Genomic DNA, 24,232 nt, shown 5'->3' on the forward strand with positions numbered 1-24,232 from the left:
TCACCCCAGCACCAGCCTCTGGAAACTGGGTTAGATGGGGCATGGAAAGAAGTCATAGCATGGACTCTTCTTGCATTGCCTGGAGGTACAGAAGGGACCTCACTTCCACCACATAACTACTTACTAGCCAGTCACAGGCAACCAGGCAAATGGATATTTACATGCCTTCTCCATTTCATAGTAACACAGAACTATTTAACTATTTAACATCTCTCTCTCTCTCTCTCTCTCTCTCTCTCTCTCTCTCTCTCTCTCTCTCATTTTAACATTACTACGTTATCCTGAAACTGTCAATTGAAGAAGAGCATTTAAGTAATGCAAAAGTAATCAACTTTGTCTGAACCTTACTCATACAAATTAAATTAAATTTGTATTCTATTATTTCATTGGCATATTTCAATATTATACTTGGAATATACTATGGTATATTATTCACCTGACAAGTTAAATCCTGCAGGTATTCCGATTTTGCTGCTTTTGAAATCATAATATCGTCAAAGTATACTTACAGACAGATCTTAACCATGTTTCCTGAGAAACTCCTGGTTTCAGGGGACTTCTTTAGGATTAAGAACAACAAGGCTGTGGATTTCAGCCTTAAACTCCTTGCTCCTTTTAAAAAGGTTTTACACTTCAACACATTGTCAGTCTTCAGTTTTTGTAATTCAACATGAACAGAATGATGAGACAGTTCTTTGTATTGCAAGGAGAGTGCAAATGACAACTGAATGGGGTCACTACTATATTTTGATTGTATTTACTTTTTTAAAACAAACAAACTATTTTTAGAACTATTTTTAGTTCATTTTTCAGTTCATGACCAGAACTATATTTAGGTCATCACTTATGGTACTTTCTCACACCTCCTTAGCCTATGTTCACACCATTAACGAGCAACAGACTCGTTCAGAGAACCCATGTCATACTCGTTCAGCCTTTGTAACATATGGTCAAAGTAATGAATTTAGACCCAGTACAAATATCTACTCAGCCATGAAGCTGATTATCTCGCAGATATTGGTCACTATCTAACCTAACTCACAAAGGCTGCTTTTGTGAGAACATGGGATAAGCCCCATGCATTTTAGATGAAGGATGGGATACATGATAAGTAGAATCAATAAATTGCCTCTATCATTGGATCAGTGGAAGCATGAATAAGTTAATAATTGTGGCATGAACTTTGCTAGCCAAGAGCCTACCTACTTCATGAGATGGAAGGAGTGGACTAAGAAGGTGGGTGGTACATACACAGACCCATGGGTACACCAAAGCTCTCCAAGTTATATTAACAGCATTCTCCAGTAGCCATGCCTTGCCTCTGCAAGCTGATCCTGCTTGCTGCCATCACTTGTCCAGCTCACCTCCTCTGCGTCAACATTTGTTGGGGGCCTGGCCATGCTGTTCTCAGAAGCGGCTGCACTGAGATGAAAGTGTGGCCCACCACTTGTGCAGTCATCAACGCTGAATATGACTGAGAAGTGGTTTCGCCCTTTCCTGGCCCTACAGTAACTGAACATGCCAGGTGGATACAGCTAGTGAAGGGAGGGGGGCAGGGAAGGAGAAGCAAACTACAGAGCTCAGTGCAAGCCCAGGGAAGGGGACCAACCTGTTCTCTAGGCAGGGCTACCCTGGCAGTGTGGGGCAATCCCTACCTCTACCCCTGGAGAAGGTTCTTGAGAAAGGACACTGCCTACTGTTCCAGGGGGAGATGCCATCCCTATGATAACAAATGCTTCTGGAGAACGTCTATTTCAGTATTAAGATGTATGATATGCCTAACAACAATACAGGAGAAATTTCATAGAGGTAGTGTGCTTGTCTGTTGCAAGAGGTCTCTTTTGGTACCTTAAGGACTAACAGATTGATTGTGGTATAAGCTTTTGTAGACTAGAGCTCACTTAACAGAATCGTTAGGATTCTTCTCCTCTCACACACACTCTCCGTCTCAAGTATATCAGTGATATTTTCGATGGTGACAACATAGCAAAGCTAGGGAGATTGTGTTAATTGAATAACTGTACTGGGGGGGAAATTCCTAAATTACAGAAGGCCAACCATAAAAACATGGTTGTTTTTATACTGGTACATTATTTAAAGTACCAGAGCTGTTTTTTTTAAAGCATGTCTGTTTTCTCACACAGTCTACACTTTTAATTTGGCCTCTCTCTCATAGATATAAGCCACCGTAGAAATGTATTGTTAGACAATCAATAAAGTTTACCTTCAAAATCTCTAATCTTTGTTTATTATTCTTCGGAACATTATCACTATTGACCAAGGCAATGTTGAAACCGTCTCCTGAATGTCCAGTGATGTCGTACTGCATGGGGAAAAAAAACCCCAGACAAATCTATTTAACCAGAGTCATCATGGGCAAGCGTTCATTATAATGGCAGGAGCAAGATCATGGCTTGTGTAGTAATGTCTAACACCTCACTAGCCCACGGAGTGCATGCTTCACTGGCTGGATGCTTCCTCTTTCTTCCTTGAATGAATTGATGGAAAGCATCCTCAAGGATAAAACTGTAAAGCACTTAGAAGAACAGGCCCTGCTGGGAGTGAACCAGCCTGGCTTCCACAAAGGTAAATCTTGCCTCACAAACCTTTTGGAGTTCTTTGAGAGTGTCAGCTCTGAGAGTGTGGATCAAGGTGATCCACTTGAAATAGTATACCTGGACTTCCAAAATGTTTTTGACAAAGCTCCTCATCAAAAACTCCTGAGGAAACTTAGCGGTCATGGGATAAGGGGACAAGTACATGTGAGGATTGCTAACTGGTTGAAAGACAGGAAACAGAGGGTAGGTATAAATGGAGAGTTTTCACAATGGAGGGAAGTAAGAAGTGGGGTCCCCCAGGGATCTGTACTGGGACTGGTGCTTTTTAATTTATTCATAAATGATCTAGAAGTAGGGGTAAGCAGTGAGGTGGCCAAATTTGCAGATGATATCAAACTCTTTTGGGTAGTGTAATCCAAAACAGATTGTGAGGAGCTCCAAAAGGATCTCTCCAAACTGGGTGAGTGGGCGACAAAGTGGCAAATGCGGTTCAACATTGGCAAGTATAAAGTGATGCACCTTGGGACAAAAAAACCCAACTTCAAGTATACGCTGATGTGATCTGAGCTGTTGGTGACTGACCAAGAAAGGGATTTTGGGGTTGTGCTGGACAGCTCGTTGAAAGTGTCAACTCAATGTGCAGCAGCTGTGGAAAAGGCCAATTACATGCTAGGGATCATCAGGAAGGCGATTAAAAATAAAACGGCTAATATTATAATGCCCTTATACAAAACTATGGTGTGGCCACACCTGGAGTACTACATACAATTCTGGTCACCACATCTAAAAAAGGACATTGTTGGACAGGAAAAGGTGCAGAAGAGGGCAACCAAGATGATCAGGAGCCTAGAGCATTTTTCTTATGAGGCAAGGCTACAACACCTGGGGCTTTTTAGTTTAGAAAAAAGATGACTGCGGGGAGACATGATAGAGGTCTATAAAATCATGCATGGTGTGGAGAAAGTGGATAGAGAGAAATTCTTCTCCCTCTCCCATAACACTAGAACCAAGGGTCATCCCATGAAATTGATTGCCAGGAAATTTAGGACCAGTACACGGAAGTACTTTTTCACACAACATGTACTTTTTCATCCGGGGATTTGGACTGAGTTGTCAGCAATATGCGGATGACACTCAGCTCTATCTCTCCTTGTCATCTGATCCTAGGGAGGTGGTGGATGTCCTGAATCGGGGGCTGGAGGCCGTGATGGGTTGGATGTGGGCTAACAAACTGAAATTGAATCCGGATAAGACGGAGGTACTGTTGGTCAGTAGGAGAGCCAATCGGGATGAGGAGATTTTACCGGTTCTGGATGGGGTTGCACTCCCCTTGAAGGAGCAAGTACGCAGCTTGGGGGTACTACTGGACCCGGCTCTGCTTTTGGAGGCTCAGGTGGAGGCGGTGGCCAGGAGTGCCTTTGCATGGCTTCGGCTGGTGCGCCAGTTGCGTCCCTTTCTCGAGAAGGCAGATCTGGCCACGGTTACCCACGCCTTAGTCACGTCGCGGCTGGATTACTGTAACGCGCTCTACGTGGGGCTGCCCTTGAAGAATATCCGGAAACTACAGCTAGTGCAAAACGCGGCAGCGAGGGTTCTATCCGGAGCTGCCCGTTGGGAACATATCACCCCCATTTTGAAAGAGCTGCACTGGCTGCCGGTTTGTTTCCGGGTCCAATTCAAGGTGCTGGTTTTGACCTTTAAAGCCCTAAACGGTTTGGGCCCGGGGTATTTGAGGGACCGCCTGCTCCCAAGGGTTGCTGCCCGCTTGACTAGGACATCTGGGGGGGCCCTGCTCCGGGTGCCGACAATGAGGGAGGCCTGGCTGTCGTGCACTCGGGACAGGGCCTTCTCTGTTGCTGCCCCTAGACTCTGGAATGCTCTCCCGGTGGCCATTCGTTCCTCAGACTCCATCACAGCTTTTAGAAAGCTTTTAAAGACTTGGCTTTTTACCCAGGCTTTTACATAATTGTCTTTTACTGCTGTTCTTGTGTGTTTTTATCTGTTGTCTTGTTTTTATGCCTGTTTTTAGCTTGATGTTTTTACTGTTTTTTACTGTATGTTTTTAATTTTTGTAAACCGCCTTGGGGTTTTCTTTTAACGAAAGGTGGTATAAAAATGTAAAAATAAATAAAAAAAATAAAATAAAAAATAAATAAGCCACTTGTGGTATTCTATGCCACAAGATGTGGTGATAGCCAACAACCTGGATGGCTTTAAGAGGGTTTTGGATAAATTCATGGAGGAGAGGTCTATCATTGGCTACTAGTTGGAGGGCTCAAGGCCACCTCCAGCCTCAAAGGCAGGATGCCTCTGAATACCAGTTGCGGGGGAGTAACAGCAGGAAAGAGGGCATGCCCTCAACTCCTGCCTGTGGCTTCCAGCGGCAACTGGTGGGCCACTGTGTGAAACAAGATGCTGGACTAGATGGGCCTTGCGCCTGACCCAGCAGGGCTGTTCTTATGTTCTTATGAATATGTATTCTTGATGGCAATTGTATTCCTGCTGCATTTGGATGTGAAGATGCAAACAGGCAACTAATTTCTAATATGCAGGTGAGTTTGGCTGGGCTTGACTGGAGCAGAAAAAGTCTCCAGCTGTTTTCCAGAAGATCTCTGCCTCAACTCCAGCAAAAATTGAGCTTTAAGTAGATGATAGAAGCAGCTTTCCAAGACAATGAGGAAGCAAAGAGAATTATCTGTTGTCCTTCACAAAATGTTACAACTTCTTTACCACCCCACAAACACATGCAATGGGCTCTTTTTAAAATTAATTACTTATTTAACAACAATGTGGTAAGATGTTTTTGATAAATTATTTGTGTGGGTTTTGCATTTATTTAAAATCTTTGCATAATAGTTAAAAGGCAGAATGCATTATTAGCTAGATTTTTGGGCATCTAGTCCTACTAGAAGAATGATATAAAATACAGCATTTGACATGGACAATGATTTTTCCCCCATACAAGAGAGGAGAAGAGAGCAGGTCTTTTGGTAGCAAGCATGACTTGTCCCCATAGGTAAGCAGGGTCCCACCTGGTTGCATATGAACATATGAATGGGAGACTACATGTGATCACTGTTAAGATATTCCCCTTAGGGGATGGAGCCACTCTGGGAAGAACAGAAGGTTCCAAGTTCCTTCCCTGGGATCTCCAAAATAGGACTGAAAGAGACTCCTGCCTGCAACCTTGGAGAAGCTGCTGGCAGTCTGGGTAGATAATACTGAGCTAGATGGACTAATGGTGCGACTCAGTATATGACAGCTTCCTATGTTCCTATGTTCCAAGAGAGGGGAGTTGAAATTTGACCTCTCTTACAACAGCAGCAGAATGTCCCTTTTGTGGCATGTTAAGATGAACACATTTATTTGTAGACTAGAGTACATTTTCCAATGCATGAAGTGTTAGAAGATAAGGAGCATGTAGAGAGAGCAATGGTTAAAGATATAGATATGTGAGCACAGTAGGAAAAGAACATTTTGACACATAATGGCAAAGAGATCCAACCAGGCTGGGAAAAACGAATGAGGATGAAAAGAGAGCAAAGGGAATCTGTAGCATGCTCTGGTCTATTATGCATATTAAGCTATCATTCAGTGGCCTTACCACTTTTGCAATTTCACACAGACCTGTTTAGGAACTAAAGTTTAAGGCAAAATACAGTCTATTTGTATAGTCTACAATGCTTCAACCGCTGGTGGTGTTTTATTTTTAGGTTTCTGGTTATTTTTAGGGAAGAAGGAGATGTAGGTGTAGAAATATACTGCTTCTTTTCAGTTAAAGTATTCTTATACTTCTATACAGTTGTTTATGCATAGTTACTAAACTCTGGTCAATTTAAAAATCACCTTTAATTTCTGCTCATAATTCTCAAAAGCTTCCATAACCATGCAGACAGCTTCCATGGAACGCTCCAACCGTCCATCAACCCCGTTGAAGCGATACATACTGCCAGAAACATCCACTACCAGGCGGAGACGTTTGGGCTTCTGCTGAGGGCTCCCAAGCTAAAAGGAAGAGGCAGCAAGTCAGGTTCATGAATGAGAAAGCTACACTTCAGGAAAAGGCCATGTACTTTATTCATGCACTCTGATAAAGCACAAGGCAAAAATATAGATTTAGAAAGTGTTCTAATACAAGGTGGTTGACATCTTGAGAATTTGTATTCAAAATTTTCCCAAAAGTTCCATTTTTAAAAAATGATACATGCCGCAGTTTTACATTGTTGAGGGGCGTAAGTTCCATTGGGCAAGGGGAGACAAATTTCTCTAGGCCCACAGGAGACAAATGTCTCTAGGCCCACACTTAGCCAGTCCCCCTTGCCTTGCCTTCTGGCCCTCTCCTTCTCACCCTCCTGCTCTGGCCAGGGGAGTGAAGAAGCCTGCAAACTGCTGCAGCCCCTTCAGTCTCTGCCTTTCAGCTGTTCGGCGGGGCTTCCAGAGAGGCCTCCCTGAAGCCTGAACTCAAGTGGTGGCAGGCAGGCAGCAAGGAAAGAAGGAAGGAGGGAGGGAGGGAGGGAGGGAGGGTGGCCAGCACTGGCTGCCCTTGCCCACCACAGCTCTGCCCAGCTTTTGACTCCTCAGGCTTAGTAATGGAGGTAGGATATGATTTCCTTTTTGTGGTTATTCCTTCCCCTCCTGGATATTTAGGGATTGCTTGCCATAGAGCTTTAATTTAAGGTGGGGTGGATGTAGGGCAGATTGAAATGACTCATTGCATGGTTGAAAGTCTCCTTTGTTAATCAGCAGGAGGGGCCCATTTTAAAATCTCACCTTTGGGCCCACTCCAACCTTGCTACATGCCTGATTGTTGTGCAAGCTTGCTTGTAATAGTACAAAATTAGTATGGAATGCAAAGTCCAGTCTTAGCCCAAGTAGCTGGCACAACAGCTTTGCCCTAGAGTGATGTCCTCCTGCAAGTGTTTTGTTAGTCAGGATGTCAGCCAGTCAATATACAGGAAGTCCACTACTTACAAATGGGCTGTGTTCCAAAAGGTCATTTGTAAGCCAGATGTTCTTAACTCAGAATGCATATACTGTAGTTCCCAAGAGCGACGGCTTGTTTGTATGTGCGGGTTGGTATTTGTAAGTTGGGGACTTCCTTAATTTAATATATTACGGAGCTTTGTTTGCAAGTACTGGTGTTTCTAAGTCAGATGTTTGTAACTTGGAGAGTGCCCGTATATAAATAAATACAGGGGGCAAAAATAAATCTAATTAGTGTGCAAAGTGTTTCCTGAATCACCATCTTCAGTGTAACATATTGCTGATACAGCTTCTGCCTTGCCCTCTATCTGCAACACCTTTTTCTTCATCCACCCTCTACTGTTTTTTTAACAGAGAAAAATTCCATGAAACTCAAAAGCTAGCTCATTGTTTTGTGACTTGTAGTTTGTCCCAATAAAATAATTATGATCCTATTAAAAATTATTGATAACACTTCAATAAATGTTGCCAATTGTTTCAAAAGAACAGATTTCTGGGTTTAAGTTCTCCATACGGAAAACCAATCCAAGAAACATTCTACATACTGCTACAGAAGATCTATTTCTAAAGGTAATTTTCCCCCTTATTTTAATAAAAGGGATCTGAGATTTGTAATTTATTCCAAAAGCAATAAGGAAAATTCTTTGACATACACTACAGGAATACGTCAGCTTTACATAGTAAAACTTGTCTGCTAAAATTACAGTCTTTAACATATTTGAAATAGAATTCTTAGTAATACCACACTTGGACTATAAAGTGGATCATTTGAAAAATGAAACATCTGTTTGAATGCTTTCTGGCACATTGCCTTGATCTGGATAGGCATTTAATGACACATGAAATGAGATGAGCTTGAATACAAATAGCAAACTACTTGCAGAGAGTTTGGCAAACAGATAAAATGCTTAAAATATGTATTTTACTTTACTGGCTTACATTGTATATAACTGTATATTTTATTCTCTCTCTCTCTCTCTCTCTCTCTCTCTCTCTCTCTCTCTCTCTCTCTCTATATATATATATATATATCAGTCACACACGGTATATTATATACCTTTACACATTGGTATATAAACACCAGTTACTACCTACATTGGTGTTTATATACCAATGCTAGAAGCCTCCAAGCCAAGATGGGCAAGCTAGAGTGCTTGGTTGCTAAAGAAAACATAGATATAGTGGGCATAATAGAAACCTGGTAGAACAGTGAGAACCAGTGGGACACTGTTATTCCTGGATACAAACTCTACAGATAAGTCAAGCAGGGGAGGATTAGGGGTGGAATAGCACCATATAGTAAAGAAGGAATAGAATCCAACAAGCTAGAAAACCTAGGAGGACCAGAGTCCTCCACAAAATCATTATGGGTGACAATACAAGGGCTGAAAGGAAATGTGCTACTAGGTCATGCTACCGCCTTCTGGATCAAAATGCTGAGGGTGACCTGGAGTTGGAGAAGAAAATAATAGAGGTGTCAAAGAGAGACAGAACTACAATAATGGGTGACTTCAATTACTCTCACATAGAGTGAGTAAATTCATGTTTGACAGAGAGGCCAAATTTCTAGACAAGCTAAATGACTGTGCCTTAGAGAACAGTTCGTCACGGAACCAACCAGAGAGATGGCGACCTTGGACTTAATCCTGAGTAATGCCCAGAATCTGATATGGGATGTCAGAGTTGCAGAACCATTGGGGAACAGTGACCATAGTGTGATCCAACTCAGATTATATGCAATTGATGCATAGCCAAGGAAGTCCAATACAGATGCGTTGGACTTCAGAAGAGGAAATTTCTAAAAAATGAGGGGACTGGTCAAAAGGAAGTTGAAAGGGAAGGTCAGGAGGATCAAATCACTCCAGAAAGCACAGAACTTATTTAAAACCACAATAATAGAAGCTCAATTGGAATGTATACCAAGAAGGAGGAAAGGTACCACAAAGTTCAGGAGGCTGCTAGCATAGCTAACAAGAAGAGTCATGGAAGCTATAAGAGGGAAGAAGACTTCCTTCAGAAAATGGAAATCCTGCCCAGATGAGAACAGAAAGGAACAAAAACTCTGGCAAAAAAAATGCAAGGGGACAGTAGGGGATGCAAAAAGAGAGTCTGAGGAGCATATAGCTAGAAGTGTCAAAGGGAATCACAAATACTTATTTAAATATATTGGAAGCAGAATATACTGCCAGGGAGGTGGTTGGACCCTTAGATGATAAAGGCGTGGAAGGGATTATTAAGGAGGTTAAGGAGATTGCAGATAATCTGAATCTTTGCATCTGTCTTCATGGCGTAGGAAACTGACCATATACCCATATAGAACCAGGAATCATCCCATGAAACCGAAGGCCAAGAAATTTAGGACTAACAAAAGGATGTACTTTTTCACACAGCACATAATCTATGGAATTCTCTGCCACTAGATGTGGTGATTGCCACTAGCTTGGATGGCTTTAAAAGGGGCTTAGACAAATTCATGGAGGACAAGTCTATCAATGGCTACCAGGCTACTTGTCTGGTGACTGAAGGCAACCTTCAGTCTCAGAGGCAAGCTGCTTTTAAATACCAGTTGCAGGGGAGCAACAGCAAGGAAAAGGGCATACCCTTTGATATTCTCAGAGGTATCTGATGAGCCACTGTGTGAAACAAGATGCTGGACTAGATAGGCCTTGGGCCTGATCCAGCAGTGCTGTTCTTCTAAAGTTGCACTTCCATTGACTCATTATTAAAACATTTTGTTTTGAATACCTTCCTTTTCTTTTGAATGTCTTGAGTGCAACAGACATGCCTTTTTACAATTCAATTATTTGTCATTATTTGTGATATATTTTGATCCAGAGGGCTCAGAGGCAGAATAAGAAGATGGAATTTATCTGGGAACACTTTGTTTATCAGGTGTACGCTGGAGTTAAATGGGTTGTAACTTACAATCATTGGCTGCAACCCACTTAATGACATTTGTATGTATACATGGAGCCCTTAATAGTCAGCCATGGCTGAGGAACTGCCTCATGAGAGCAAACGTCTAGCAACAGAAGCCCCATGTGCAAAACTCTGTATTGGGTGTACTAAAATTCTAGTGTAGGGAGCACTAGAGTGACAGATGCACCTCCTGCTCATTTCCAGACGTTTAATAGCAGCTAATGGGGGCTACAAATCCTGTCAAGACTGAAGCATGGGGGAGGTGGGGCTAACCTTTCTCCCATGTGAAAGACCATATCTTGGAGACCATGGGAGAGACCATAACCTTTTCCCCGTGTGAAATACAACATCATGCCTGTTCTTAAAGACCTGCACCGGCTGCCGGTATCTTTCTGGGCAAAATATAAAATGTTGGTTATCACTTTTAAAGTCCTACATGGCTTAGGCCTGGATTACCTCAGAGAACGCCCATCTCTGCATGATTCTCACCACTCATCAATATCACCAAAAGAGGCCTGTCTTCGGGTGCCATTGGTTTGGTGGCAACTTGGGATCGGGACTTCTCAGTAGCTGTCCCTAGATTGTGGAACATACTTCCCATGGGTGTAAGAGGATTAGCATCCATGGAGGCTTTCAAGAGGGCTCATATTTGGGCCGAAAGACTCAGATCCCACAATTACTGCAGTGTCTGATGCAGAGGTGTCCAACAACACCTCTTATGCAATTAAGCTGAATCAGTTTCAGTTTGTGATCCCTGAGGAGTTGGACAAGCTGCTTGGAGTGGTATGGCCTACCACCTGTTCTCTTGACCCCTTGCCTGAAATGGCTAATATTATCTAGCAGGGACGTTGGTGTAGAGGGCCTGGTAGAGATTATAAATTCTTCTCTGAGGGAGGGCAGGATTACTATTAGACCTCTATTAGACCTCTTCTGAAGAAACCTGCATTGGATCCCTCAGAGTTAAGCAACTATAGGCCTGTCTCCAACCTTCCATGGTTGGGCAAGGTAATTGTGAGGGTGATGGCCTCAAAGGTCCAGGCAGTCTTGGAGGAAACTGATTATCTAGACTCATTTCAAACTGGCTTTTGGGCAGGCTATGTGGTCAGCCTGATGGATGATCTCTAATTGGGAATTGACAGAGGAAGTGTGATTCTGTTGGTCCTTTTGTATCTCTTGGCGGCTTTCAATATTATCAACTATAGTATCCCCTTCTGGAGTGTCTGAGAGGGTTGTGGGTGGGAGGCACTGCTTTGCAATGGTTCCGGCTCCTACCTCTTGGGCAGATTCCAGATGGTGTCACTTTGATACTGTTCTTCTGAATGTGAACTTTTGTATGATGTTCCCAGGGCTCCATACTGTTGCCAATGCTTTTTAACATCTATATGAAACCGCTGGGAGACATCATCAGGAGTATGCTGATGACACCCAAATCTATTCTCCATGTCAACATCATCAGGAGAAGGCACAACCTCCCTAAATGCCTGCCTGGAGGTAATCCCAGCGTTTTGTTTGTGAATGGTACTTGTTAGAAAAGTGGAATATTGAGGAGATTAATAGTTCTAAATAATTGAGTGGTATGTTGAGGGTGTTTAACAGCTGCATGTAATTGAGTGCTATAAATTGTAAGAAAGAAAGCTGTTTGTTAACAAAGCTGACAAGAGGGAGGCTGTATGTCCTGACAGCTGTTTGTTCATTCTGGCATATTCACCTGGGTAAATGCATTTTTTGTAATTATATACGTAGAAAGTTTGTATACTTATATTTATGTAAATGTGTTTTCCTTAATGGTTGGTTTATTCCTTGTTGCATCAGCTTGAAAAGTTTTTGTGGAGCAACTTACACTCCCCTGGAAGAATTCTAGCAACGGGGATTGGAGGAAGTAATAAAGAATCTTTACAGCAACCAAGTTGAAGATGCTGACTTTGTGAAACTGTTTAGACTTTCATGGTTGGAAACTATGTATTTCTGATGAAGCAGCAGCGAAACAAAGATTTATCGCAAAATCTTGTTAAATATATACTTATTGTATTGCATTGGTTACATATCATTTGCATTTAGAAAGTTGATGTATTTCATGTTTACATAAATAGTTTACATTTTGTTCATTTAGTTGTATTTGATTTTGTATTGTTTATGCATAGTACCACTCCCCTATATATCATTTTTTGGAGGTGATAATGGGCTGGATGAGATATAAGAAACTGCGAGTGAATCCAGATAAGACGGAGGTACTTATTGTTCAGGGTCCAAACTCAGGAGATGATTTTTATCGGCCCATTCTGGATGGGGTCACACATCCCCAGAAGGAATAGGTACGCAGTCTGTGAGTACTTCTAGATCCACAGCTCTCCCTAGTATTGAGGCAGTGGCCAGAGGTGTTCTCTATCAGCTTCAGCTGATACACTAGCTACACCCATTTCTTGAGATGAACAACCTTAGAACGATGGTACATATGCTGGTAACCTCTAGACCTGACTACTGCAATGCTCTCTATGTGTGTATGTAGTCTGGAAACTGTAATTCAGGGGTGTAACTATAATAGGGCAAGGGAGACAGTTGTCTGGGGGCTCACTGCCTTGGCCCCCCCCCAGAGGCAAGTCACATGACTGACTCCCCCAGCTACGCACCCGCCTGGGCTTCCTTCAGTTGTATTCATCTTCCAAAATTAATGTGAGTGTTAAGATCTGGAGCTACCAGAACAGCATTTCTTTCTCTAGTACCATTAAATGACTTGCATCGTCCACAATTTACAAAACCTTTTAAAAAAAAAATTTAGGATGCTGTTCTATTGTGGCACATAGGTTATATCTAAATATTTTACGATGCTTTTTGTTACCACTATTTAGCCTCGTTTAAGATTTCTTTACTTCATGAGCTGAGCTTCAGTTATGGGGGCCATTTTTAAATCTTGTTTCTGGGCCCACTCCAATCTTGCTACGCCCCTGCTACTATTAGTACAGAATGCAGCAGCCAGATTGGTCTTCGGGTCATCTCAAAGAGACCATATTACTCCTATACTGAAAAAGTGACACTGGCTACCAATATGTTTCCGGTCAAAATACAAGGTGCTGGTTATAACCTATAAAGCCTTAAACAGTTTAGCCCCTGGGTATTTAAGAGAACATCTTCTTTGCCATGAGCCCCATTGCCCATTGACATAATCCCATTGACATCATCCGTCTACAGCTGCCACCAGTTCCTTTGGTGGCTATGCGGGGGCAGGCCTTTTCTATAGCTGCCCCAAGACTCTCGAATACACTCCCTGTCAAGATGAGAGCCACCCCATCTCTGACAACTTTTAAAAAATCCTTTAGAACCTACCTTTGCACCCAAGCTCTTTAAATTTAATTGTGGTTTTAAACTATTGTAAGGTTTTTATTTACATGAATTTTATGTTACTTAAATGGTTTTATTTCTCACTTGAGCTATTTGTGGATAGATGGCATATTAATTAAATAAATAAATGTAAACCACATAGGAACATAGGGAGCTGCCATATACAGGTGAAACTCGGAAAATTAGAATATCGTGCAAAAGTTAATTAATTTCAGTAATGCAAATTAAAAGGTGAAACTGATATATGAGACAGACGCATTACATGCAAAGCGAGATAAGTCAAGCCTTAATTATAATTGTGATGATCATGGTGTACAGCTCATGAAAACCCCAAATCCACAATCTCAGAAAATTAGAATATTACATGGAACCAAGAAGACAAGGATTGAAGAATAGAACAATATCGGACCTCTGAAAAGTATAAGCATGCATATGTATTCAGTACTTGGTTTGGGCCCCTTTTGCAGCAATTACTGCCTCAATGCGGCGTGGCATGGATGCTATCAGCCTCTGGCACTGATGAGGAAGACCAGGATGCTTCATTAGCGGCCTTTAGCAATTCTGAATTGTTTGGTCTCATGTCTCTCATCCTTCTCTTGGCAATGCCCCATAGATTCTCTATGGGGTCAGGTCAGGCGAGTTTGCTGGCCAATCAAGCACAGTACACTGTATACTTTTCAGATGTCCGATATTGTTCTATTCTTCAATCCTTGTCTTATTGGTTCCATGTAATATTCTAATTTTCTGAGATTGTGGATTTGGGGTTTTCATGAGCTGTACGCCATGATCATCACAATTATAATTAAGGCTTGACTTATCTCGCTTTGCATGTAATGCGTCTGTCTCATATATCAGTTTCACCTTTTAATTTGCATTACTGAAATTAATGGACTTTTGCATGATATTCTAATTTTCCGAGTTTCACCTGTACTAAGTACCATTGGTCCATCTAGCTCAGTATTGTCTTCACAGACTGGCAGCGGCTTCTCCAAGGTTGCAGGCAGGAATCTCTCTTAGCCTTATCTTGGAGATGTCAGGGAGGGAACTTGAAACCTTCTGCTCTTCCCAGAGCGGCTTCATCCCCTGAGGGGAATATCTTGCAGTGCTCACACATCAAGTCTCCCATTCATATGCAACCAGGGTGGACCCTGCTTAGCTATGGGGACAAGTCATGCTTGCTACCACAAGACCACCCAGAGACATAAGTTTTCGGTGGTATATAAACGTGCTTAATCAATCAATCAATCAATCAATAACAAGCAATGTGCTGCTTCCCTAATGAAAATTACTTCTTGAAGCTGCCCCCTGAGGTATCCTGGTTACCCCCTATGCTTTGCCGCGTGGGGCAAGTGCGGGGGGGGGGGGGAGATGGAATGTTAATTAGGAAAATGGCATGGGGAAAAGGGTTAACCCTTTCAGTTGTGCTCTTTAGACCAGACCTCTGGTCTGAGGTCCAGTACTCTGCTGGAGTTGCCTCCAAATGTCCCCCCAGGGGTTGCCTAGATGTCCCTGGGGAAACAGTGGTGCGTGCAGGTGGCCATGTGCACAGATAGCATGTGCTTGCCTGGCAGCAAGACCACCAGCAGGGGCCTCCAAATGTCCCCCCTGATGGTGGCCCAGACCATGTGCACAGGTGGCCATGTCCTCACCCTGCAAGACCCACTGCAGGGCCTCCTGGCAGGGGCAGCCACCTGCCTGCTTCTGCGGTAGCTGGCTGAAGGGCTTCAGGCTTCCCCAGAGGAGCAGGGGAAGTGAGCCAGCACCTCACGTGCTCACTCACACGAGGGCTGCCGTGAGAGGAAGTGGAGGCTGCTACAAGGTGAGGGAGCTAGCAGCAGCAAGGCTCCAGCAACACCACAGCAGCAGCACCATGAGAAGCAGTGAGGCAGTGAGGAAAACAGAACAGCAGTCTGGGAGGAAAACAAGGTGCGCCCTCTGCCTTCCTCAATAGTCCTCCTCCTCCTCCTCCGCTGCTGCTGCTGCTTACTGTTGAAGCTTGCTCAACATCTCCTCTTCTTAACAGTCTGCCTCCTCTGCTTCCACCCCGGTCCCATTTTTGAAACTCAGTTGCCACATGTTAATGTGCCTTTGCCCGGTTGCTGGCAGCAGCATCAAGAGCAGAATCACTGCAACAATAACTAGCTCAGCAGGCGGGGGGTGAGGTGAAGGGGTGGACGGAGAAGAGCACCAAACATTGTGCTCATGACGGATGGGGCGGGCAGGGATGTGCTCTGAAGGAAAAAATAGAATGCTCTTCTTTCCACAGGGAAAATAAATGGGTATGAAGGGGAGAGGATGTGGGGTTGTGCTGGACACTGAAAGATCAGAGAGCTGGGAGGACAGGAGTAGAGTTGTTGTTGGAGTGCCAAGGGATGAACCATCTGGGATAAGGAAGGGTGGCCTGTTCAATTCCTGCAGGCTGAAGCCAGCAAGTTAGAAGACTCAGGGTCCTGGAGGGAACAAGGCATGCTGTATGCAGCCTCCCCCACCCCGCCCGCCCCGCACTTCAGAGTGCTGGGTGAGGGGGCAAGAGTGGACAGGGACAGATAGGCTAGCAACAGCGTTATAGGGGCTGAGGAGTGCTGTGGGGAGGGGGAGCAAGGCAGCCTGTGAATCAGGGCTTAGGAGCGGAAGCTCTGCTCCTTCTGTGCCTTCCATCATAAGGGAGCTGGAGGTACCAGTCTACTAGGATATTTACATAACATATGCTTTGGGTGAGGAGGTGAGTGAGGGTGGCTGGTATTTTTGTTTTTTGTTTTAAACCAATATTACTTCATTTTCAAACTAGGCAACCTGAGGCTCCCTGTGTCCTGGGCAAGAACTTTGTTCCTCCTTCATGTGTACTTGCCACTGATATAGAGTTGCCATGCCCCCACCCCACTGCGCCCCCGGATTTCCGGGTTTCACCTAGATTTTAAGCATCTCACCCAGTTTGCTTTACCCACCCAGATTCACCTGGATTTCAGCTCTCTCGCTCTCTCTCTCTCTCTCTCTCTCTCTCTCTCTCTCTCTCTCTCTCAAGCTAAGTTCTGGCCCTTGTAGAACTGGAGTTATGGAGCAAAATGTGCAGTCACTATTCTGCTCAAAAATTATTTTCAGGCCAATTTACATAATATGGATATTAGGCACCCAGACTTGGAAAGCCAAAAAGAATATGGCAACCCTAGCCACCGACAACAATTGCATTAATTTTCCCCCTTGAATGGAGTCTCTCAGGCATTACTATTTCCTGCCTTGTCTTTATATTACTCAAGGTAATGTTTTCCTTTGATGTTTGCTTCCTTCCAGCACTCTCTGGAAGATGGGCCCCTGCCCCATCTTACCTCTTCACAGCCCTCACCCACACTCTCACTCTCTCTCACACATACAAACACACACACACACACACACACGTACCCAGCTTTATAGGTTTTATTATGACCATTGGATTGTTCCTCTCTGGCTCGAGTGTCTCCAGCCAGTATCACAAGAACTGGATTTGCTAAGATTTTAACTAGGTGTCACTTTTCCTCTATTGTCTTTCCCCTCTCCCTTCTTCCTTCCTTTTCTTCATGGGTCTGTTGATTTAGACTGGACCAGTTCAGACAATATTGTCCATCAGCCCCAACCACCATGTGATTAAAAACAAGGATGTACATTTTTTGGCCCCCATGGTGCATTGTTATGCTCCCACATACTCATGGTGGCGGGGGTGGGGGGAGAGGGCAGAACAGCTTCTAATCATATGGTTCAGGATTTAAACCAAACACAGAGTGGGGAGGGGGAAATATGTGGGATGGGAATATGTTTTTGCGTGTTGAAATGTTTCTGCTAATGTATATTTGCATAAATATACTTATTTTAAATTCTTACACTCTTGTGAGTTCAGCTGCTGTTTGTGCCCTTGTGTTAAAAATACTGCGTATTTCACGGTGTGTGTGTTTGTGGGTGGGGATGATGCTTGACTTGCAGCCAGGGAGGGGCCTCCAAAGTCCTTTAGGTGACTATGCTTAACTGGGGGGGGGCTGCAGCGGGGGGCAGTGGGCAGCCTCCAGAGGGTGGGTGGGTGGCCTCCAAAGATCTTTAGTTTCAGGCACCAAAGCTACCTCTTTGGAGATGATGTTATTTAATTTAGAGCCACAGGACACATCATGATGATCATGAAGAAACCACTGGATATAGGCCTCCGCATTATGATTTATCCCCATCAAGGCCATGATGAAATAGCAATAGACATCAGGTCATTCTGGTGCCTGGTGTGGAGAGTTTCTGAGGCAGCCACATTTCTGCCTCCCAGAAATGCTAATGCTGGAGCAGAAACTCACTGAAAAGCTCTCAGAATGATATTATGTCTGGCACTACATGCACTGGTCACGGGGGGGGGGGTAAGGAGGGGCGAGGGCAGCGAGGAGTCATTATGTGGAGGACATCTCCAACAGTCTCCACATGATGCAAATAATGTGTGTTCTTGCTTATTAATGAAAAATATGGAGTCCGCGTGAATCATGTGAGGGCCAGTTTTGCAGATGATATCAAACTATTCAAGAGAGTAAAATGCCAAGCAGTCTGAAGTGCATGTATGGTAGGGAGCTGGTGCAAACACAGGGGTGGAGCCACCATTGGGCGAATGGGTTCAAAGAACCCAGGCTGCCACCAATTAGGGGCCGTGAGTGTGGCCCCAGACACGCCCCCACGTGGCCCCGTTTGCCAAAATCGGCCTGCGCTGCATTGGGCAGCGCAGCTGGAGTGACTCTCCCTGCCTTAAAGGCAGGGAGAACCGCTCCTGGTCTCATTGCCAATGCAGCAGAGCCGATCAGTCTTCCTCCCAAATGGGGCTGCGTGTTCCCATTTAGGAGAGAGATTGGCCCACGCTGCTGGAACAGCTCTCCCTGCCTTAAAGGCAGGAAGAGTCACTCCAGCTCATGCTGCCCAATGCTGTGTGGGCCAATCTCCCTTCCAAATGGGGCCCTGTGGCCCCATTTGGGAGGGAGACCACATCCCCCACATCTGACATCAGATGTGGGGGCATGGCTAGCCGCCCCTCGTGTCTGATGTCAGATGTGGGGGGCGGGGCCACGGGGCCTCCTTATGCTCCTGTGCAAACACACTCCAAAGCCTATACATCAACCTACTTGTGGGTCAAGTTCTCCCCGTCGCTTGTAGATGGCTTTCTCACCGGTCAGACTGTCAATTATTTTGGCATCATCTAGTTCTCCAACTGCCTGGTGCCTTAGCCATTGTCTTTCCTTCCCTTTTGCCTGTGAAAGAAAAAGAACAGTCATTCTTAAAGCTATATTGACCCATTTTCAAGGATTGAAAGCAGGGGCCCCAAACTGTGGTCCTCCAGCTGTTGCTGAACTACAACTTTCAAACTTATGCAACATCTTGGGCAGCTAGCTTTTAAGTTCTTAAGAACCGTTCATCAGTATAAAGAGCTGTGTGCGTCTATTAGCACTGGAGATGAAATGAGCGGCATACAGTATTTATATTACCACCCATTTGCTTTTCTTACTATCCAGCCTGATGAATGGTTCTTAAGAACATGAAAGCTAGCTGCCAAAAAAGAAGTGTAATTTTGGTTGATCCTAATAAAGATTTTACTAGAATGTGGCTTTGGGATTTTTTCTTATGGACTAGGCTAGCTACCTGTAATATTAATGATATTTTCCCTTGAATTTCTGTGCTAATTGGTTTTCGTTAGATTATAAATGAATAATCTTTCAAAATGAACAAGCAAATTGGCTATTCATGAGAATGAATAGATCAGGGCAACTGATCTATTATGCAAATACAGAATTTTGTATACACTCTGGTGTATTACACATTTACTCTGGTGGCACAGCGGGGAAATGCTTGACTAACAAGCAGAAGGTTGCCGGTTCGAATCCCCACTGGTACTATATCGGGCAGCAGCGATACAGGAAGATGCTGAAAGGCATCAGTTCATACTGCAGGGGAGGGGGCAATGGTAAACCCCTCCTGTATTCTACCAAAGACAACCACAGGGCTCTTTGGGCACCAGGAGTCGACACTGACTTGATGGCACACGTTACCTTTTACCTTTAGTACACATAGAGAGGCAGTATGGATGAGCCATTCTCCCATGTGATTAAAGAATGGCACCACAGCAGGCCAGGAGAGGGAAAGGATATGTGTGTTCATGGAATGCCCATGTTGTTATCACATGGCTGGTTGGACAAAGTGTCATTTGAACCAGCCCTGTGACTCATTCAGATGATACTTTGAACTGAGTCAAATTCCAACAGTGCAGGGATACTTACAGGCAATTCTGTACTACTCTTAGCAGGGAATGCACTTAGTATCTCCACCCTTCCAAAATACTTTGAAGGTGACTTGGTGAGAATGTTGTAACTTTGCATCAACCTGAGTTCTCTCTCAACAGTTTGTGTTTCATTAATTGGCTTATCAAACCACTGCCTGCCTCGCTATCTCAGAATGTGAAACAGGCTTCCCATAGGAGGTGAGAACAGTTGCTAAGACACTCCTTCATCACCATCTCTGAGAACTCAACAGACAGCTTCTGTCTATACCTTGATTAAGCCAAGAAATAGTAGTATCTGTTTCCCATATTATCTCTATTTACGCAAAGCAACTATGCTTGTGGTCAATATGCCCCACTTGCACTATGTGGATTGGTACCAGTGACCAATAGGGAAATTCCAAGATCCCCAACATTATTTTGCCACCCTGAAGTCTGTGCCATTGATTCTTTAAGGCAGGGAACTAAAATCAAATGGATTGGAGTGTCAATTCCCCACCCTAGCATGCACCTGGGATCACATACAGGTATTTTGGGTTGTTTTATGCCCCTTGGACATAATATTCCTAGCATATATTGGATCAATAATTTGTGTCATGTTAAGCAGTGATGCTGAAGGTGGCATTGGAGGAGCCTACAGGGCCTGATAAGACTTCCAGGCCTTGTGAGTAGCACCCCTGCTTTAAAGTATATCATTATCCATTCAGACAATAGTACCTTCCCCTTTTCTTTGAATGCCAACACTTAGCTCTGTTGTGTCTTTGCTTTTGTTTAGTTACACTAGAGAAGGTTTGAATGGCTTTTGTCTAGACTTCAGCTCAAAATCAACATATTCAGAATGCTCTGTTGTATTATAAAATGGAGTAAGCCCAAGTAAACTGCCCAAAACTTCTGAAATGAAAGACAGGATACAGCTATAATAAACAAAGAAACAGATAAATATTAGAAAATGGTCACCTGGAAATGTAAACTGGCTATTTCCAAGTTATAAAATTTATGTCTAGTTCTCACTGAGGGGGTAAACTTGTGTGTGTGGCTTCCCCACAAAATAAAGAATAGAGAATGGGGAAAAGATTCACAAAGAAAATTAGCATGTCAGGGAGGTGGCTAGGCTAGACCCTTTTTCTCTAGCTTTCTATGTGAAGGGAGCTTTTTGTGCATGGAGAAGCACTGAACTAAGTCAAGCCCTACCAGCAGTCTGAACTGGTGTCGCACAGGCACAGGGTTATAAGTTATAATCCCAGTGAGAATTAGGTCTAAAAATAGTGTTGTCAATATGTCAGGGTTTTTTCTTGGTACATAAGAATGAGGAGATTAATTCCCAAGCTGAGGAAGTCTTTTCCGTCTTTTTCTGTTATGGGCGGCTCAGAGCATCTGGCTCCTTGGTCAGACAGTTCTGCTGCACGTTTGCCAGGAAAAGACAACAGAGCCTCAGGAAACAGAGCACACTGCTCTTTCCCCTTGAACTTAAAACAACCTTTTGTTAGACTGAAGGAAAACGGACGCACTTCCTTTACTGACAATGTGGCAAGGGGAGGGCTGCCTTAGCGCCCCAGAGCAAGCACGTGTCAGGGCTCTGGTGCTGTGGATGGGGCACAGTGCTGCCACATGACTGAGCAAGCTGTGTTTGCCATATCCATGGCCCAGGGCCTTGAATAACACCCACCCCATCCTCCTCAGTAGCCATGAATGCCTCATTATGTTTAACTCATCCCTTCATGCAAGAAATTTAAGCTCTGAAAAGCTTAAAATGCATTATAAACATGTGAGTATATATTATATCAAATTATTTAATACAAGCAAAAAATTGGGAAAGCTTTAAAGTTCCCCCACTTGACCCAGAATGAATATTTAGTGCCTAGGATAAACTGAACATATCTTTCTATGCAATGTCATAACATTTGGTGATACAATCCTGATTAAGTGCTTGCGAGCCAGTGTGGTGTAGTGGTTAGAGTGCTGGACTAGGACCGGGGAGACCTGAGTTCAAATCCCCATTCAGCCATGAGACTTGCTGGGTGACAATGGGCCAGTCACTTCTCTCTCAGCCTAACCTGCTTCACAGGGTTGTTGTGAAAGAGAAACTCAAGTATGTAGTCTTCCTTGGAGGAAGAGCGGGATATAAATGAAATAATAATAATAACAACAACAACAACAACAACAATAACAACAACAACAAAGACCTCGAAGAGCACCTCAACACCATAGGGGCCACAGAAATCACCATCAGCCAATTACAAAAAGCAGCTTTACTGGGAACAGCCTATATTCTGCGACGATATCTATAACAACTGACAATAAAATTCAGCCATCCCAGGTCCTTGGGAAGGACTCGATGTCTGAATAAAACAAACCAGTCAATAATACCTGTCTGACTGTGTAAACAAGCAATCATCATCATCATCATCTTTATTAAATATCAGCACCACAGATTTTGAGAAAGGACCTCAGTCCACACTTTGCAAATTTAAACCTACCTTGAGCTTCTGTGTATTCTTTTTGGTTCCCCACTCCCCACTCCCGAGAGTAAAAATAGATGTCAAGAAACATTTAAAGTAAAGTTGTGCCGTTGAGTCGGTGTCGACTCCTGGAACATTTAACGCAACGTGAAAAGGTAAAGTGTGTTGTCGAGTCAATGTTGACTCCTGGTGACCACAGAGCCCTGTGGTTTTTCTTTGGTAGGATACAGGAGGGGTTTACCATTGCCATCTCCTGTGCAGTATGAGATGATGCCTTTCAGCATCTTCCTAATCACTGCTGCCTGATATAGGTAGTGGGGATTCGGAACGGCAACCTCTGGCTTGCTAGTCAAGTCATTCCCCGCTGCGCCATTAGGTTGCTATGCTACTCAGGAAAAGTCGAAAGCTCACCCAGAGCACAACACTATTTGAGCACAATGATGCAAGTTCTGAGAATCAGTAAACTGTAATATAAAATCAACAACTGACTTAAAACTAGATGCAGCAAATTCTAAAGTAACTACTTTTCTGCAGCTCAGTGGCTGAACTTGCCTACCTCACTTTGTCCTCTATTATTGCCACAAGCTTTTACTATTTAATGTTAATACCCTGCATGGAGCTCAGGGTAGTGCACATGTGGGTAATCCAATGGTAATTATTGTAGTTACTGCATTTGTACACCATGCAACCCTAACCCTAACCCTCATCACAGTTATGTGAGGCAGGTTTTAGGTTTTGAGCCAGTAGTACTGTACCAATTCCCATGGTACCAATGAAGACAAAGAGATCGCTAAACACAGTTGAGGAAGTGCCATGCTCAAGGACACTCAGTAAGCTTCACGGCTGGCTCAGCAGGGATTTAAATCCAGAGCTCCTTGGTTCAAATCCAACATTCATGTCAATATAACATGATGATTCTCCTGTGTAAAGAATTCTCTCTGATCATGGGTGCTATTCCCTTATTCTAATCCCTGGCCACATACAGGTGAAACTTAGATCTGGTTCACACATGCATATTGATTGATTGATTAAGTACCATCAAGTCGGTGTCGACTCTTAGAGACTACATAGATAGATTCTCTCCAGGATTATTTGTCTTCAACTTGGCCTTTAAGGTACCTCAGTGGTGCATTCATTGCTGTTGTAATCGAGTCCATCCACCTTGCTGCTGGTCGTCCTCTTCTTCTCTTTCCCTCAACTTTCCCCAGCATTATTGACTTCTCAAGGGAGCTGGATCTTTGCATAATGTGTCTGAAGTATGATAGTTTGAGCCTACTCAAACTATTGAGTAGTTTGTAGTTTGAGTAGTTATTTGAGTTGGAAGGCTACTCTGTGAACAGCAGATACAGCTGAGAAGGTGAGCAAGCTTTTCTAAACATCTAGCCTTTCCCCCTTCAAACAAACTAACAGGAAGAGGGGAGATTTTCAGGGGCTGTTTCTCTTTAAGGGGGAGGTCTTAGTCTGTGTGTGTGTGTGTGTGTGTATGTGTATGTGTTATTTGCTAGGGTTAGAATTTCCCAGGGCTAGGATTTGTTAGGGCTACCAAACTCCAGTGTTTTACTTTGTTGTCCCTGCCTGGAGGGGGTGGAGTCAGCTAGGGCTAGGAGAGGCCCAACATTCCTTTGACTCGCATCCTATGTCTCAGTTGGAAGGCTACTCTACATAAGAGGTGAGAAGGCCCAAGAGCATAGTGAACAGAGCATAGCGAACAGGGATAG

The 24,232-nt window shown here is 43.7% G+C and overlaps 1 protein-coding gene across 5 annotated transcripts in view; it reads right to left on the minus strand.

The window, feature by feature from the left end:
* VWA8 (von Willebrand factor A domain containing 8) overlaps positions 1-24,232 on the minus strand; it is a 221,619-nt gene that overhangs the window by 11,072 nt on the left and 186,315 nt on the right. For 4 of the 5 annotated variants that reach the window (XM_053308215.1, XM_053308212.1, XM_053308211.1 and 1 more), the window contains 3 exons: positions 18,908-19,033; positions 6,405-6,563; positions 2,225-2,323 (listed from right to left, as the gene is read on the minus strand). In XM_053308215.1, the coding sequence (XP_053164190.1) occupies positions 2,225-2,323; positions 6,405-6,563; positions 18,908-19,033 (384 nt within the window). Of the gene's footprint in view, positions 1-2,224; positions 2,324-6,404; positions 6,564-18,907; positions 19,034-20,848; positions 20,970-24,232 lie in introns of those variants that run through there. The other variant, XM_053308217.1, reaches the window with a different exon arrangement.

This window comes from Hemicordylus capensis, chromosome 3 (assembly GCF_027244095.1).
Source record: "Hemicordylus capensis ecotype Gifberg chromosome 3, rHemCap1.1.pri, whole genome shotgun sequence".
NCBI lineage: Eukaryota > Metazoa > Chordata > Lepidosauria > Squamata > Cordylidae > Hemicordylus > Hemicordylus capensis.